At 43.1% G+C, this 16,089-nt stretch overlaps 1 protein-coding gene across 4 annotated transcripts in view; it reads left to right on the top strand.

The window, feature by feature from the left end:
• Positions 1–16,089, top strand: part of LOC137373671 (AF4/FMR2 family member 1-like) — a 187,243-nt gene that overhangs the window by 159,045 nt on the left and 12,109 nt on the right. For 3 of the 4 annotated variants that reach the window (XM_068038805.1, XM_068038796.1, XM_068038816.1), the window contains exons 16-17: positions 12,429–12,565; positions 12,734–12,805. In XM_068038805.1, coding sequence (XP_067894906.1) covers positions 12,429–12,565; positions 12,734–12,805 — 209 coding nt within the window. Of the gene's footprint in view, positions 1–6,707; positions 6,801–12,428; positions 12,566–12,733; positions 12,806–16,089 lie in introns of those variants that run through there. The other variant, XM_068038826.1, reaches the window with a different exon arrangement.

Below are 16,089 nucleotides of genomic sequence, written 5' to 3'. Positions count from 1 at the left end.
TGCCAGGGTCAGGGATGTCTCAGATCGAGTCTATAGGATTCTTAAGGGGGAGGGGGAGCAGCCAGAGGTCGTGGTACATATCGGTACCAATGACATAGCTAGGAAAAGGGATGAGGACCTGAAAAGCGAATATAGGGAGTTAGGTTGGAAGCTGAAAGGCAGGACGAGCAGAGTAGTAATCTCAGGATTGCTACCGGTGCCACGTGCTAGTGAGGCTAGAAACAGGGAGCGAGTGCAGCTGAACACGTGGCTACAGAACTGGTGTAGGAGGGAGGGATTCAGACATGTGGATCATTGGGATACCTTCTGGGGAAGGTGGGACCTGTACAAGAAGGACGGGTTGCATCTGAACTGGAGGGGCACCAATATCCTGGGCGGGAGGTTTGCTAGAGCTCTTCGGGAGGGTTTAAACTAGTTTGGCAGGGGGATGGGAACCGGAGTCACGGATCAGTGGATGGGGTAGCTGTTGAACAGGCAGATACAGAGTGCAGAGAGTCTGCGAGGAAGGTTAGACAGTTGACAGGGCAAAGTTGCAGCCAGTATGATGGGTTGAAGTGTGTCTATTTTAACGCAAGAAGTGTCAGGAATAAGGGTGATGAACTTAGAGCATGGATCAGTACTTGGAGCTACGATGTTGTGGCCATTACGGAGACGTGGATATCACAGGGGCAGGAATGGATGTTGGATGTTCCGGGGTTTAGATGTTTCAAAAGGAATAGGGAGGGAGGTAAAAGAGGTGGGGGAGTGGCATTGCTAATCAGGGATAGTATCACAGCTGCAGAAAGGGAGGTCGTCGAGGAGGGTTTGTCTACTGAGTCATTATGGGTGAAAGTCAGAAACAGGAAAGGAGCAGTCACTTTATTGGGAGTTTTCTATCGACCCCCCAATAGCAACAGAGACATGGAGGAACAGATTGGGAGGCAGATTTTGGAAAGGTGCAGATGTAAGAGGGTTGTTGTCATGGGTGACTTCAACTTCCCTACTATTGATTGGAACCTCCTTAGTGCAAATAGTTTGGATGGAGCAGTTTTTGTCAGGTGTGTCCAGGAAGGTTTTCTGACTCAATATGTAGATAGGCCGACTAGAGGGGAGACTATGTTGGACTTGGTGCTTGGCAGCGAACCAGGCCAGGTGGCAGATCTCTCGGTGGGAGAGCATTTCGGTGATAGTGATCACAACTCTCTGACCTTTACTATAGTCATGGAGAGGGACAGGAGCAGACGGGATGGGAAAATATTTAATTGGGGGATGGGGAATTACAATGCTATTAGGGAGGAACTGGGGAGCATAAATTGGGAACAGATGTTCTCAGGGAAATGCACGACAGAAATGTGGAGGTTGTTTAGGGAGCACTTGCTGCAACTGCTGGATAGGTTTGTCCCAATGAGGCAGGGAAGGGATGGTAGGGTGAAGGAACCTTGGATGACAAGAGATGTGGAACAGCTAGTCAAGAGGAAGAAGGAAGCTTACTTAAGGTTGAGGAAGCAAGGATCAGACAGGGCTCTAGAGGGTTACAAGGTAGCCAGGAAGGAACTGAAGAATGGATTTAGGAGAGCTAGAAGGGGACATGAAAAAGTCTTGGCGGGTAGGATTAAGGAAAATCCCAAGGCGTTCTACACTTATGTGAGGAACAAGAGGATGGCCAGAGTGAGGGTAGGGCCGATCAGGGATAGTGGAGGGAACTTGTGCCTGGAGTCGGAGGAGGTAGGGGAGGTCCTAAATGAATACTTTGCTTCAGTATTCACTAGTGAGAGGAACCTGGTCGTTTGTGAGGACAGCGTGGAACAGGCTGATATGCTCGAACAGGTTGAGGTTAAGAAGGAGGATGTGCTGGAAATTTTGAATGATATGAGGACCGATAAGTCCCCGGGGCCAGACGGGATATACCCAAGAATATTACGGGAAGCGAGGGAAGAGATTGCTGCTCCTTTGGCGATGATCTTTGCGTCTTCACTGTCCACTGGAGTAGTACCAGATGATTGGAGGGTGGCAAATGTTGTTCCCTTGTTCAAGAAAGGGAATAGGGATAACCCTGGGAATTATAGACCAGTCAGTCTTACGTCGGTAGTGGGCAAATTATTGGAGAGGATTCTGAGAGACAGGATTTATGATTACTTGGAAAAGCATGGTTTGATTAGAGACAGTCAACATGGCTTTGTGAGGGGCAGGTCATGCCTCACAAGCCTTATTGAATTCTTTGAAGATGTGACAAAACACATTGATGAAGGAAGAGCAGTGGATGTGGTGTCTATGGATTTTAGCAAGGCGTTTGATAAGGTTCCCCATGGTAGGCTCATTCAGAAAGTAAGGAGGCATGGGATACAGGGAAAGTTGGCTGTCTGGATACAAAATTGGCTGGCCCATAGAAGTCTGAGGGTGGTAGTAGATGGAAAGTATTCAGCATGGAGCTTGGTGACCAGTGGTGTTCCGCAAGGATCTGTTCTGGGACCTCTGCTCTTTGTGATTTTTATAAATGACTTGGATGAGGAAGTGGGAGGCTGGGTATGCAAGTTTGCCGATGACACTAAGGTTGCTGGAGTTGTGGATAGTGTGGAAGGCTGTTGTAGGTTGCAACAGGACATTGACAGGATGCAGAGCTGGGCTGAGAAGTGGCAGATGGAGTTCAACCTGGAAAAGTGTGAAGTGATTCATTTTGGAAGGTCAAATTTGAATGTGGAATAGAGGCTTAAAGACAGGATTCTTGGTAGTTTGGAGGAACAGAGGGATCTTGGGGTCCATGTCCATAGATCGCTCAAAGTTGCCACCCAAGTTGATAGGGTTGTTAAGAAGGCGTATGGTGTGTTGGCTTTCATTAACAGGGGGATTGAGTTTAAGAACCGTGAGGTTATGCTGCAGCTCTGCAAGGCCCTGGTTCGACCACACTTGGAATATTGTGTTCAGTTCTGGTCGCCTCATTATAGGAAGGATGTGGAAGCTTTAGAGAGGGTGCAGAGGAGATTTACCAGGATGCTGCCTGGACTGGAGGGCATGTCTTATGAAGAAAGGTTGAGGGAGCTAGGGCTTTTCTCATTGGAGCGAAGAAGGATGAGAGGTGACTTGATAGAGGGGTACAAGATGATGAGAGGCATAGATAGAGTGGATAGCCAGAGACTTTTTCCCAGGGTGGAAAGGGCTATCACCAGGGGGCATAATTTTAGGGTGATTGGAGGAAGGTTTCGGGGAGATGTCAGAGGTAGGTCCTTTACACAGAGAGTGATGGGTGCGTGGAATGCGCTGCCAGCGGTGGTAGTAGAAGCAGATACATTAGGGGCATTTAAGCGACTCTTGGATAGGTACATGGATGATAGTAGAATGAAGGGTAGGTAGTTACTTAGATCTTAGAGTAGGTTAAAGGTTCGGCACAACATTGTGGGCCGAAGGGCCTGTACTGTGCTGTACTGTTCTATGTTCTATGTTCATACAGTATCCTGGCCTTTATTAATAGGGGCATAGAGTACAAGAGCAAGGAAGTTATGTTGAACTTGTATGATACTAGTTCAGCCTCAGCTGGAGTATTGCATCTAATTCTGGGTGCCGAGCTTTAGGAAAGACGTGAGGGCATTGGCGAGAGTACAGAAAATATTCACGAGAATGGTTCCAGTGATGAAGAATTTCAGTAATGAAGATAGATTGGAGAAGTTAGGACTGTTTTCCTTGGAGAAGAGAAGGCTGAATGGCGATTTGATAAAGGTATTCAAAATCATGAGGGGTCTGGACAGAGTAGATAGAGAGAAACTATCCACTCATGAAAGGAACGAGAAGGCACAGATTTTAAGTATTTTGTAAGAGAAGCGAAAGCGACATGAGGAAAAACTTGTTTACGCAGCGAGTGGTTATGGTCTGAAATGCGCTGCCTGAGAAGGTGGTGGAGGCAGGTTCAATTGAAGCATTCAAAAAGGAATTAGACAGTTATATGAAAAGGAAGAATGTGCAGGGTTGTGGGGAGAAGGCAGGGGAATGGAAGTGAGGGAGTTGCTCTTTCAGAGAACTGGTGCAGACACAATGGGCCGAATGGCCTCCTCCTGCACTTCTACGGTTCTGAAAATTATAAAATTAGTTAAAAGGTTGGAAAAAATTAATCAGCTTTTGAAGCAGGGTCCATAAATCTGTTTAAAAGGCAATTAGGTAGTCAGTTGAAAAAGGTCTATTATGAGGAGTATTCATGAAAATGGGATTAAACTAGATGGCTCATGCAGAGAAAAACACCAGCACAAGAACTGATGGACTGGATTACCTGTTTCTGTGCCATGATTCTGTAGGCTTTGCTTCATTTATGAAGGAGACAACAGCAAACAACTGTAACTCACATTTACATCACATCTTCAGCCATCTAGATCCCAAGATGATTCACAGAGGCATGAATGAAAAAAAGGATGGTAAACTCACAGAGGGGAGGTTAGGTTTTATCGGGGCTAAAGGAGGCTTAAGATAGAGGAAGGAGAGGCCATGAAGGGTTTTAAACAGCAAGATGAGAATTTTAAATTTAGCGACATTGGGGGAAACTAAGTCAATGTAAGTTAGCAAAGAAAGGGGTTCAGGATAAAATACGGGCAACAAAGCTGTGAATCACCTGAAATCTATGGTGGATGAGGTTGGCTGGGAGATCTTTGGAGATACTGGGCTGAATTTACTCATGCCCCCAATGTTGGGGGTCATGGCAGGGGGCCCAGAAAATCCTTCCGGGAGAGGCCCGCCACAGGCCTCCATGCTGGGAAGGCCCCAACCCATTTTACCGGCGGTGGCGAGGCCTCGTGGTGTCCCCCAGCCACTCAGCGACGGGAGCCACATTTAAATATGTTAATGTATGTAAATAAAGGAGTTAATTACTTACCTTGTCACGACGACTGTCCCACGCTAATATTGCGGCCGGCTGCTGGAAGTCCTGCGCCTTTGGATCTCCGTTTGGAGATCCAAGGCCTAAGCTGGTGGCGAAGGGGGGAGGAGGGAAATTTTCAGGGCGGGGGTGTGGGGGAAAAGCAGAAACAAGCGATTGGTGGAGGGGATGGTGGGGAGGGGTTGAAGTATAACATGGAGGAAGTTCAGGGGGGAAAGGGCTATTGATGATGATTACACATTGTGGGGGGAGGTGGGAGAGGGGATTTAAATTGAAAATAAAGTTTTAACTTTAATTTTTTCCAACCTGTCATTTTAGACATCAAAATTAAACTGAAGGGCCTGAAGCCCTATAAAAATGGCACCGAGCCTGCACGATGGCACCAGACGCCATTGCCAAAGACGGAGCAGCCACCCCCTCCATATCACTGGGGGCGGGCGTTCTGCCCCCTCGATGTAACTGAGTGGTGTACAAGTCGTGCATGCATCGTTCCTTTTTTGAAGCTCGCCGCCGATCTAAATTCAGCCCACTGAGTCACGTGGTGACAAAAGTCATGGATGAGGGTTTCAGCGGTAGATGGATGGAGATGTGCAAAGATGGAAATAGGCAGTCTTTCTGATGGAAAGGATTATGGGATTGTAAACTCAGCTTGAAGTCAAATAGGACGGCAAGGTTGCCGACAGCCTGGTTTGGCTCGTCACCCTGGGCAGGGAGGGAACTGGAGTTGATGGCGAGGATAAGGAGCTTGTAGTGGTGGCCAAAGTTTCCACTTTGCACATAATTTTTTTTCCCCCTTACATTAAAAAATATTCCTTGTTATATTTGAGTGGTAATTTGGTGCAGTTTTATTAATAGCTGAGATTGGGTTTATTGTATAAAAGAAATATGCATTTTAATCAAAGTCTTGTATGCCACCTATGAGAAACTTAATTTTAAATAAGTAAAAATGAATTTTAAGAACTATACTGAACCATTTACTCACTTAATTGATGCACTGTAGTCAGTTTCTTAGTAAGTTAAATATTTAATTTTTTGAAAGGTGCCTAAATAAAATAAAAATAAATAAAAATAAAATAAATAAATTAGGGCACTTGTGCCTTTTTCAAAAAAAAAAGCTAATTTTAAGAACCATTTTGAAGGGCTGTAAAGGGCTTAATTAGTGCAAATCACCATGGTGATTAATCTGATCTGGGACATGGCCAGTTTTGTGGGCAGGGCTGGTTTACAGAACAATGTTTTAACCTAGTTAATAAAAATCGTGGAAACCCAATTTGTGCTGAACATTGCTTGCACTTTGAAATTTCTCAATCTTTTGTGCTAGTTGGGCCAAATGTGAGAAATTTGCACTGGAAAAAACAAGCGCAATCGAGTGGAAGCTCCAGGCCCCAATGTATTTGGGCTTTCTAGTATTTAGTTGGAGGAATTTATGGCTCATCCGCAACTGGATTATCAGACAAGCAATTCGGCAGTGCAGAGGCGATAAAGGAATTGAGAGCAGTGGTTGAGAGGTAGGGCTAAATGGGGAAGCTGACCCCATACCTGTGGATATCATCGCCAAGGAGCAGCATGTAGAAGCGGAGGAAGCTGAAGATAGATCTTTTGGGGACTCTGCAGGTGACATCGTAGGTATGGGAAAGAACCCATTGTTATAGATGCTATGGTCATGTACAGGTAGACAAGAGCAAGTCCTATGAAGCTGGACACAGGTAAGGTCCGGGAGAAGGATAATGTGATCGGTAAGGTCGAGTAGAGATAATGCACCAGTTATTGTTAGAGGAAAATGCTCAGCAAAACTCCATGATATCTATCCATCTGCATTATTCAGTAACAGTTAGTTACTCTTCACCAGTGCAATTTTTGTCCATTTGCATAGGATTAATGTTCTATGGACTATTTTTGATGATCCCCATTCACCCTTATCTCAACAATGTTCAGTCCTGTTCCTAAACAACTATTTTATCTTGAGCTGATATTGCTGAGAGTCCATTCCACTATGATTGGATGTGAGAGTCAATCTCTGATTCAGGCGAGTAAAGTCATGATTTGAATTTTGGAAGCAAACCAGTCAGTAGAATCTGAATAATTAGCACAATAAATGCTGGAGCTGGGTTCAAATATTTGTTACACTTGAGCATTATAAATTAAGAAACTTCAATGTTTTCACTCGTTCCTGTTATTTTACTTAATGTAAATCACTTGGCAATGGCAACATTGTTTGGGACTGTTGAGATTGGAAAAGTGTGCACTTTCGAATGCTGCTTAGAAAAGTGCTGCATGTTAGTAATGTTTTTCATATCCTTTGAATGAGAGCAGTGACATTTGAATAAAAAGTAGCCTCTCTAGTTGGTCCAGAAGGGATGAAATTGTTTCTTATTTTGAAGTTATAAACCTGTACCAAGTGCATTGAATATCTTCTATCTCTGTCTGTTTTGGACCAGTGATTATATTTTTATATCTAAGAAAAAGAGTATCCTTAATCCTGCTTTATTTATAGATTCAGTTTTATCCTTTATCATTTAGTACTTCATCTCCTAGATTCAGCATGTGAGTGCTTTTTCATCTTTGGCACTGCTGTGTTTAGAGCCAAGTGGAGAATTGATTTGTGATGAATTTTTAAATACTCCAGTGAAGCGATAAAACTCTAGAAATTGAAGATATATTTTGGAGAAAGTTTTGTTAAAGGGGAGAGAGCTTTTCTTTTTGGCTCAATCTATAAATGATCATAGAGAAGCATTGTTCATTTCAGTAGTTTGTTTGTGGTGTTCTGTTGTTTTAAGAACATAAGAAATAGGAGCAGAAGTGGGCCATTCAGCCCCTCAAGCCTGCCCCGTCATTCAATAAGATCATGGCTGATCTGTCCCAGGCCTCAACTCCTCTTTCGGGCCTGCTCTGCCAAACCCTTGACTCCCCAAGATTTTAAAAATCTATCTACCTCCTCCTTAAATACATTTAGTGACCTAGCCTCCACAACTCTCTGAGGCAGAGAATTCCAGAGAAGAAATTCCTTCGCATCTCAGTTTTAATTGTGCGCCCCCTTATTCTCGAACTATGTCCCCTAGTTCGAGATTCCCCCACTAGTGGAATTATCTTCTCACCATCTACCCTGTCAAGCCCCCTTAATATCTTGTATGTTTCTATAAGATCAACTCTCATTCTTCTAAACTCCAATGAATAAAGGCCTAACCTGTTTAGCCGTTCTTTATAAAACAACCCCTTCATTCCAGGAATCAGCCTAGTGAACCTTTTCTGAACTGCCTCCAATGCTAGTATATCCTTCCTTAAATACGGGGACCAAAACTGTCCGCAGTACTCCAGGTGTGGCCTCACCAATATCCTGTACAGTTGTAACAAGACTTCCCTATTTCTAAACTCTAACCCCCTCACAATAAAGGCCAAAATTCCATTTGCCTTCCTAATTACTTACTGCACCTGCATGCTAACCTTTTGTGTTTCATGCACAAGACCACCCAGATCCCTCTGTACTGCAGTATTTTGTAGTCTTTCTCCATCTAAATAATAATCTGCCTTTTTCCTACTAAAGTGGATTACCTCACACTTTCCCACATTGAACACCATCTGCCAAGTTTTTGCCCACTCGCTTAACCTATCTATATACCTTTGCAGATTCTTTGTGTCCTCATCACAACATGCCTTCCCACCTATTTTTGTATCAGCAGCAAATTTGGATACATTACATTCTGTCCCTTCCTCTAAGTCATTAATATAAATTGTAAATAGTTGAAGCTCTAGGACCGATCCTTGTGGCACGCCATTAATTACGGCTTTCCAACCTGAAAAAGACCCATTGATACAGACTCTCTGCCTTCTGTGTTTTCGCTAGTCCTCAATCCATGCCAACACATTACCCCCAATACCCTGAGCTCCTATTTTGTGCAATAATCTTTTATGTGGCACCTTATCAAACGCCTTCTGAAAATCCAAATACTGGTCCCCCTTTATCCACTCTGCTTGTTATATCCTCAAAGAACTCTTAACAAATTTGTCAAACAGGATTTCCCTTTCATAAAACCATGTTGCCTCTGCTTGATTGCATTATGTTTTTCTAAATGTCCTTCTATTTTTTCCTTAATAATGGACTCTAGCATTTTCCCAATGACAGATGTTAAGCTAACTGGTCTATAGTTTCCTGCTTTCTGTCTCCCTCCTTTCTTGAATAGGGGTGTCACATTAGCGGTTTTCCAATCCGGTGGTACCCTACCGGAATCCAGTGAGTTTTGGTATATTATGACCAATGCCTCCACTATCTCTGCAACCACTTCTTTTAAAACCTTTGGGTGCAGCCCATCAGGCCCTGGCGACTTGTCTGCCTTTAGTCCCATCACTTTTTCCATCACTTTTTCCCTTGTGATAGAGATTGTTACAAGTTCCTCCCTCCCATTTACACCTTGCTCATCTATTATTGTTGGGATGTTTATCGTGTTGTCCACCGTGAAGACGGAAGCAAAATGTTGGTTTAAATTATCTGCCATTTCCCTGTTCCTGTTATTAATTCCCCAGTCTCATCCTCCAAGGGTACCACACTCTCTTCCTTTTTATATACCCGTAGAAGCTCTTACTGTTTGTTTTTATATTTCTTGCCAATTTACTCTCATAATTAATTTTCTCCCTCTTTATTAGTTTTTTTAGTCATCTGCTGCTGGTTTCTAAAAAAAATTCCCAATCCTCTGGCCTACCACTAGTTTTCACCGCTATGTGCGCCTTTGTTTTTGATTTGATACTTTCTTTAACTTCCTTTGTTATCCACGGGTGGTTCATTGTTCTCATCGAGTCCCTCCCTCTGACTGGAATAAATGTTTGCTGAGTGTTATGAAATATCTGCTTAAAAGTCTGCCAATGCTCATCTACTGACTTCCCCTGTAGTTTATTTTCCCAGCCCGCTTTAGACAACTCTTTCTTTATACCTCTGTATTTGCCCTTGTTTAAGTTGAAGACATTGGTTTGAGACCCGAGTTGCTCACTGTCAAACTGAATTTGAAATTCTACCATGTTATGATCGCTTCCCCCGAAAGAATCCTGAACTACGAGATCTCTTATTAATCCTACCTCATTACACAATACCAAATCTAAAGTAGCCTGTTCCCTGGTAGGTTCTGCAACGTATTGCTCTAAGTAACAATCCCTGAGGCACTCTACAAATTCCTCTTCCATGCTACCCTTGCCAGTTTGGCTTGTCCAGTCTGTATGCAGATTAAAATCACCCATGATAATTGCAGTGCCCTTCTTGCATGCCTCCATTATTTCCTGATAAATATCTTGTCGTACAGCGAGGGTACTCTTCGGGGGCCTTTAGACCACTCTCACCCGTGATTTCTTTCCCTTACTATTGCTTGTTTCCACCCAAACTGATCCGAGATCATGATCTATTACACCTATATCATTACTCACAACTACACTGATCCCTTCCTTTCATAACAAAGCTACCCCACCTCCTTTTCCTTTCTGCCTATTCTTCCGGAACATCGAATATCCTTGAACATTAAGATTCCAGTCCTGGTCATCCTGCAACCACGTCTCAGTGATAGCTATCAAATCATATTCATTTATTTCTATCTGTACCGTCAGCTCATCTATCTTGTTACAAATGCTACATGCATTCAGATAAAGAGCCTTAAGCTTTGACTTTTTACCATTTTTACCGACTCTGGTTCTAATTTCTGCTCTACTCTTGTGCTTGTATTCTCTGTCCCTTCCTGTCACTCTCTGATTAATGTATGTTCCTTCACCCTGCACCTCTGCTCTTGTTACTTTTTGACTTTTTAAACTTCCTTTCAATTGAACCCTCCCCCCCTCCCCCAACTAGTTTAAAGCCTTATGTACAACCCTAGTTATACAATTTGCCAGGACACTGGTCCCAGCATGGTTCAAGTGAAGCCCATCCCAACGGAACAGCTCTCTCTTTCCCCAGTACTGGTGCCAGTGTTTCATGAATCGGAACCCATTTCTCCCACACCAATCTTTGAGCCACACGTTTACCTCTCTAATTTTATTTACTCTATGCCAATTTGCACGTGGCTCAGGTAGTTATCCAGAGATTATTACCTTTGTGGTTCTGCTTTTTAATTTGGCCCCGAGCTGCTCATAGTCCTCAGCAGAACCTCTTTCCTAGTCCTCCCTATGTCGTTGGTACCTACGCGGACCACGATAACTGGATCTTTTTCCTCCCGCTCCAAGCTCCTCTCCAGCCCAGAAGAGATGTCCTTTAACTTGGCACCAGGTAGGCAACACAGCCTTCAGGATTCTCTATCTTTGCTGCAGAGAAGAATATCTACTTCCCTAACTATGCTATCTCCTATTACAACTACATTTCTCTTTTCTCCCCCCACTTGAATGGCACTCTGAACCACGGTGCTGTGATCGGTTTGCTCATCCTCCCTGCAGCCTGTGCCCTCGTCCACATCGGGAGCAAGAAGCTCGTAACTATTGGATAAGGGCACTGACTGAGGCTCCTCTAAAGCTAAATTCTGGATTCCCATACCTGCCTCACTCGCAGTCACACCCTCCTGTCCCTGACCACTGGCTGAATTCAAGGTAGTTAATCTAAGGAGTGTGACTGTCTCCTGAAACAGTGTCCAGGTAACTCTCCCCCTCCCTGATGTGTCGCAGTGTCCGCAGCTTGGACTCCAGCTCATCAACTCCAAGCCGAAGGTCCTTGAGCAGCTAGTGCTTGCTGCAGATGTGGTCACCGTGGTTAGCACCGGCGTCCACCAGCTCCCACATACTACAGCTGCAACACATTGCCTGCCCAGCCATCTCTATTCTATTTAATTAATTTGGATCTCAGTATTTCAAAAAAAACTATTTAAGTGTACTCTTAACCTGTAATGACGTCGCCTGATTTAAATCACTTGGCCAAAACTACAAAATAAAACACGAGACACAGAAGAAAGAAATACCCACCAATCATTTACCAGCTCTCCTGTGATGTCACACTTCGATTTTTGCTGGTCAAGCAGGTCCACAGGACGGAGCGTCTCTCACAGCCGCTGCTCTCGCTGTTGCTTCTGGTCTCGGCTCCTTTTAGCTCTCGGCTCCTCTCACCTGTTCCCGCTCTCGCACAACAAAATGAATGCAAGACACAATTGGAGGCTTACAGTCAGGTTTAAGCTTTTTTTTCAACAGCATTGTACTTTACCGAGGGTGTTTTCCTTTTTATTTTCCTCCCACTCCTCTTCTGAAGGCATTTGCTTGATGCGATACAGTCCATGGCTGTCGCCTATCCTCCAGTAACTTCCCAAATGGCCATTATTTATACATGTGCTTTGATGGTGATTGTTGGCAAGCGATTCGGTCATGGGCAAGAGCAGCAGAATTACCTCCTGTTCGATCTTTTCCTCAACCCGGTATCCCTGCATGTGCACCATCAGCAAGGATTGGATAGCAATCGGGGAGACTTTTCTTTTAGTCCTGCACTCTTGCCATGGGATCCTGAGGCAAATTGTAATGCTCATACTGTTACCCCAGCTGAGAGAATCTAACTGCACGCACCAGGGATCCACCTGATTTTTTAAATATAAACTCATGGTAAGAATACCCACATTTTTAATATTGAGCCTATTTTTTTCCCATAATTTAGTTAGACAAGATTGGGAAAGCTTTCAACTACTTGGATGCTGCACTATCGTTTGTTGAAAGTGGAATAGCCATGGAAAGTGAGGCCCAGCCACCGAAGTCTGCTTATACCATGTTTTCTGAAACAGTGGATTTAATCAAGTAGGTGTCCTTATGTCTTGATCTAGATAACAAATTGATCATTTTCTTCAGTCATTAATGATTTTACTATAAGGTGTTTATTGAAGTTGTCGATTTCCATTTTCAATTAGCATTATGTTAAGCACTTAAATATTTAAGTGTAATTTTCATTTTCTAACTTCCTTACAGGTACATTATGAAACTAAAAAACTTCACTGATTCATCAGCAACTACTGTAGAAAAAATATTTGTAGTATTATGGTAGGTAACAACTTGCACTTACATTAAAAAGGCTCAATGTTAATAAAATGTCCTAAACGCATCACAAAGGCAAAAGTACCCAAACGCCAAGCAATGGTGGGGGAAAAGGTTAAGGCTCGTCACCAAAAGGTTTCTCACAATTTAAATTGATGGATTGTGAGGAGTCTCTTGATGGTGTATGCCATTGTGGAAATGAGGCAGCTGAAGGATGCCGCAGCAAAAAGGATAAAAAAGACAGGAGGACAGATGCTTGTGGCACAACAAGGTTTTGGAGGCAGAGAAGAGCAAAGCCAGGAAAGGGCCTATAGAGGAAGACAAGGATCAGAGGATAGAGAAGCAGTGAAGGCTGGTGAGCAAATGGGGAGTAATAGATCATAGAATCACAGAAAGTTTAAGGCACAGAAAGAGATCACTTGGCCCATTGTGTGTGTGCAGGCCGAAAAACGATCCACCTATTCTAATCCCACCTTCCAGCATTTGGTCCGTAGCCCTGCAGATTATGGCACTTGAGGTGCATATCCAGGCTCCTTTTGAATGAGTTGAGGATTTCTGCCTCAGCTACCCTTTCAGGCAGTGAGTTCCAGACCCCCACCACCTTCTGAGTGGAAAAAGTTTTTCCTCATCTCCCCTCTAATTTTTCTACCAATCACTTTAACCCTATGCCCCCTCGTCCCTGACCCCTCTGCTCAGGTGAATAGACCCTTCACCTCCACTCTATCCAGGCCCCTCACAATTTTGTATATCTCAATCAAATCTCCCCTTCACCTTCTCTGTTCCAAGGAGAACAACCCCAGCCTATCCAATCTTTCCTCATAGCTGCACCATGTAGGTGCAGAACTTTAGGCAAGTTGCAATTTGTGAAAGCTGAACTTAAGAGACAAGCAAGAAGAGTGTTTTGAGTAATCAGGTCTGGAAATTATCATGTGTAAAGAGCCTCAGTGGCAGTAGAGGTGGAGGCGGGCAATATTACAAAGGTGGAAATGAGTCTTGATGTTGGCTTGGATGTGAGATTTGAAGCTCAACTCAGAATTAAACACAATACTGAGGTAGCAATCTGTTAGGATCAGTATGAGTGAGCTACCATGAAGAAGGATGGAGTTCAGGTTAAAATGCAGAGTCTTTGGCAGGAGTCCTATTAGAGCCAGGGGACATCAGAATAAGGAATAGGCCATTTAAGACTGAGATGAGGAGGAATTTCTTCACTCAGAGGGTGGTGAATCTTTGGAATTCTTTACCGCAGAGGTTTGTGGAAGCTCGATCATTGAGCATGTTCAAGACAGAAATCAATAGATATCTGGATACTAAGTGGTCTCTTTCTGTGCCTTAAACTTTCTACGATTCTATCAAGGGATATGGGGATAGCACAGGAAAGTGGTGTCGAGATGAGCCATTATCAAATTGAATGGCAGAGCAGGCTCGACGGGCTGAATGACCTACTCCTACTAATATGTTCCTATTAGGATTCCCTTGGTCTTGCTGATGTTGAATTTAAGGCAGTTCTTGCTAATTCAGACATGATGTTCACTGTGCTATCTGTTCAATTAGTGGCAATCAAAGACTGGAGGATGGTGGCAGAGAGGTGATCTGGGTGTCTTCAGCATGCATGTGCAAGTTAACCCTGTGTCTATGAATGCTGTTGCTGAAGGGCAGCATGCAAGCAACAAATGGAAGGTTGGTGAAGATGGAGTTGTAGGGCATATCTCAGGCTGGTTTAATTGGAAGAGGTAGGTGTAGAACTAAACTGGGGCATTGCCAGGGAGGACAAACTGTAGAGGAGGATGTCGTGAAGCATTTGCAATGAATTTGTTGAATTAATAGCACAGACAGAAATTAATAAGTTTGATCTAATAGCCACTATGGAGATGTGGTTGCAAAGTGACCAAGTTTGGGAACTAAATATTCCAGGATACTTAACTTTTAGATGAGATAGGCAGAAGGGAAAAGCAGGAGGGATAGCCTGGTAATAAAGGATGGGAGAGAGGCAGGAGAGAGAAGGTATCTTAGCTCAGAAAATCAAGAAATAGCATCAGTTTGGGTGCAGCTAAAAAATGGCAAGGAGCAGAAAACTTTGGGTGGTGTTTATAGGCTCCCTATCAGTAGTTGTAGTGTAGGGCAAAGTAAAAACCAGGAAATGAGAGGTGCATGTAATAAGGGTAATGTATTCATGGGGGACTTTAATTATCATATAAATTTACAAACCAAATGTGCAGTAATAATGCGGAGAATGAGTTCATGGAATGCATACAAGTTAGTTTTCTGGATCAGTATGTCGAGGAACCAACTAGGGAACCGGCTATTTTAGATCTTCTATTATGCACTGTGAAAGGGTTGTTCAATAATCTTGTAATAAAGGGGCCTCTAGGGAAGAATGACCATAATATGATAGAATTTTATATTGTTTAAAAGTGATTTAGTTAAGTCTGAAACTAGGGTCTTAAATGCAAATAAAGCAAACTATGTAGGTATGAGGGGTGAGTTGATGGTATCATGGTAGGCAAGCAATGGAAAGAATTTAAAGAATTAATACATCATTTGCAACAAATATACTTTCTTTTAAGGCACAAAAGCCCTATCGAAAAAGAGGTTCAAGCATGGCTAACAAGAGAATGTAAAGATAATAGGTCAAAGGCTTATAATGTTGCCAAAAAGAGTAGTAAGCCTGAGGATGGAGAAGATTTTAGAATTGAGCAAAGGAGGACCAGGAAAGAGAGACACGAAAACAGATTATAAACGTTTCTATCGGTATGTAAATAGGAAGAGATTAGTGGAAGTAAACATGAATCTATAAGCAGCAGAGACTAGTGAAATTGTACCGGGGAATAAGGAAATGGCAGAAATATTAAGCAAATACTTTGTATCTGTCCTCCCAATAGAAGCTACAAAAAACTTTCTGGAAATAATGGGGAACCATGTGAGAATGAGAGACTTAAAGAAATCCGTATAATTAAAGAAATAATACTGGAGAAATTAATGGGGCTAAGTGGCAACAAATCCCCTGGACATGATGACCTGCATCTTAGGGTCTTAAAAGAGGTAGCTGCAGAGATAGTGGATTCATTGGTTTTGATCTTGTAGAATTCCTTAGATTCTAGAACAATTGCCAAGGTTTGGAAGATAGCAAACATAACCCAGCTATTTAAGAAAAGAGGAAGAGAGAAAATGGGGAACCATAGACCAGTTAGCCCAATATCAGTAATAGGCTAAATGCTAGAATCTATTATTGGGGTCCTGGTAACAGGGCACTTACAAAATCATAATACGATTAAGCAGAGTCCATATGGATT

This window comes from Heterodontus francisci, chromosome 1, assembly GCF_036365525.1.
Source record: "Heterodontus francisci isolate sHetFra1 chromosome 1, sHetFra1.hap1, whole genome shotgun sequence".
NCBI lineage: Eukaryota > Metazoa > Chordata > Chondrichthyes > Heterodontiformes > Heterodontidae > Heterodontus > Heterodontus francisci.
The sequence above is the reverse complement of the archived record's forward strand: the minus strand, read 5'-3'. Positions and strand labels throughout refer to the sequence as shown.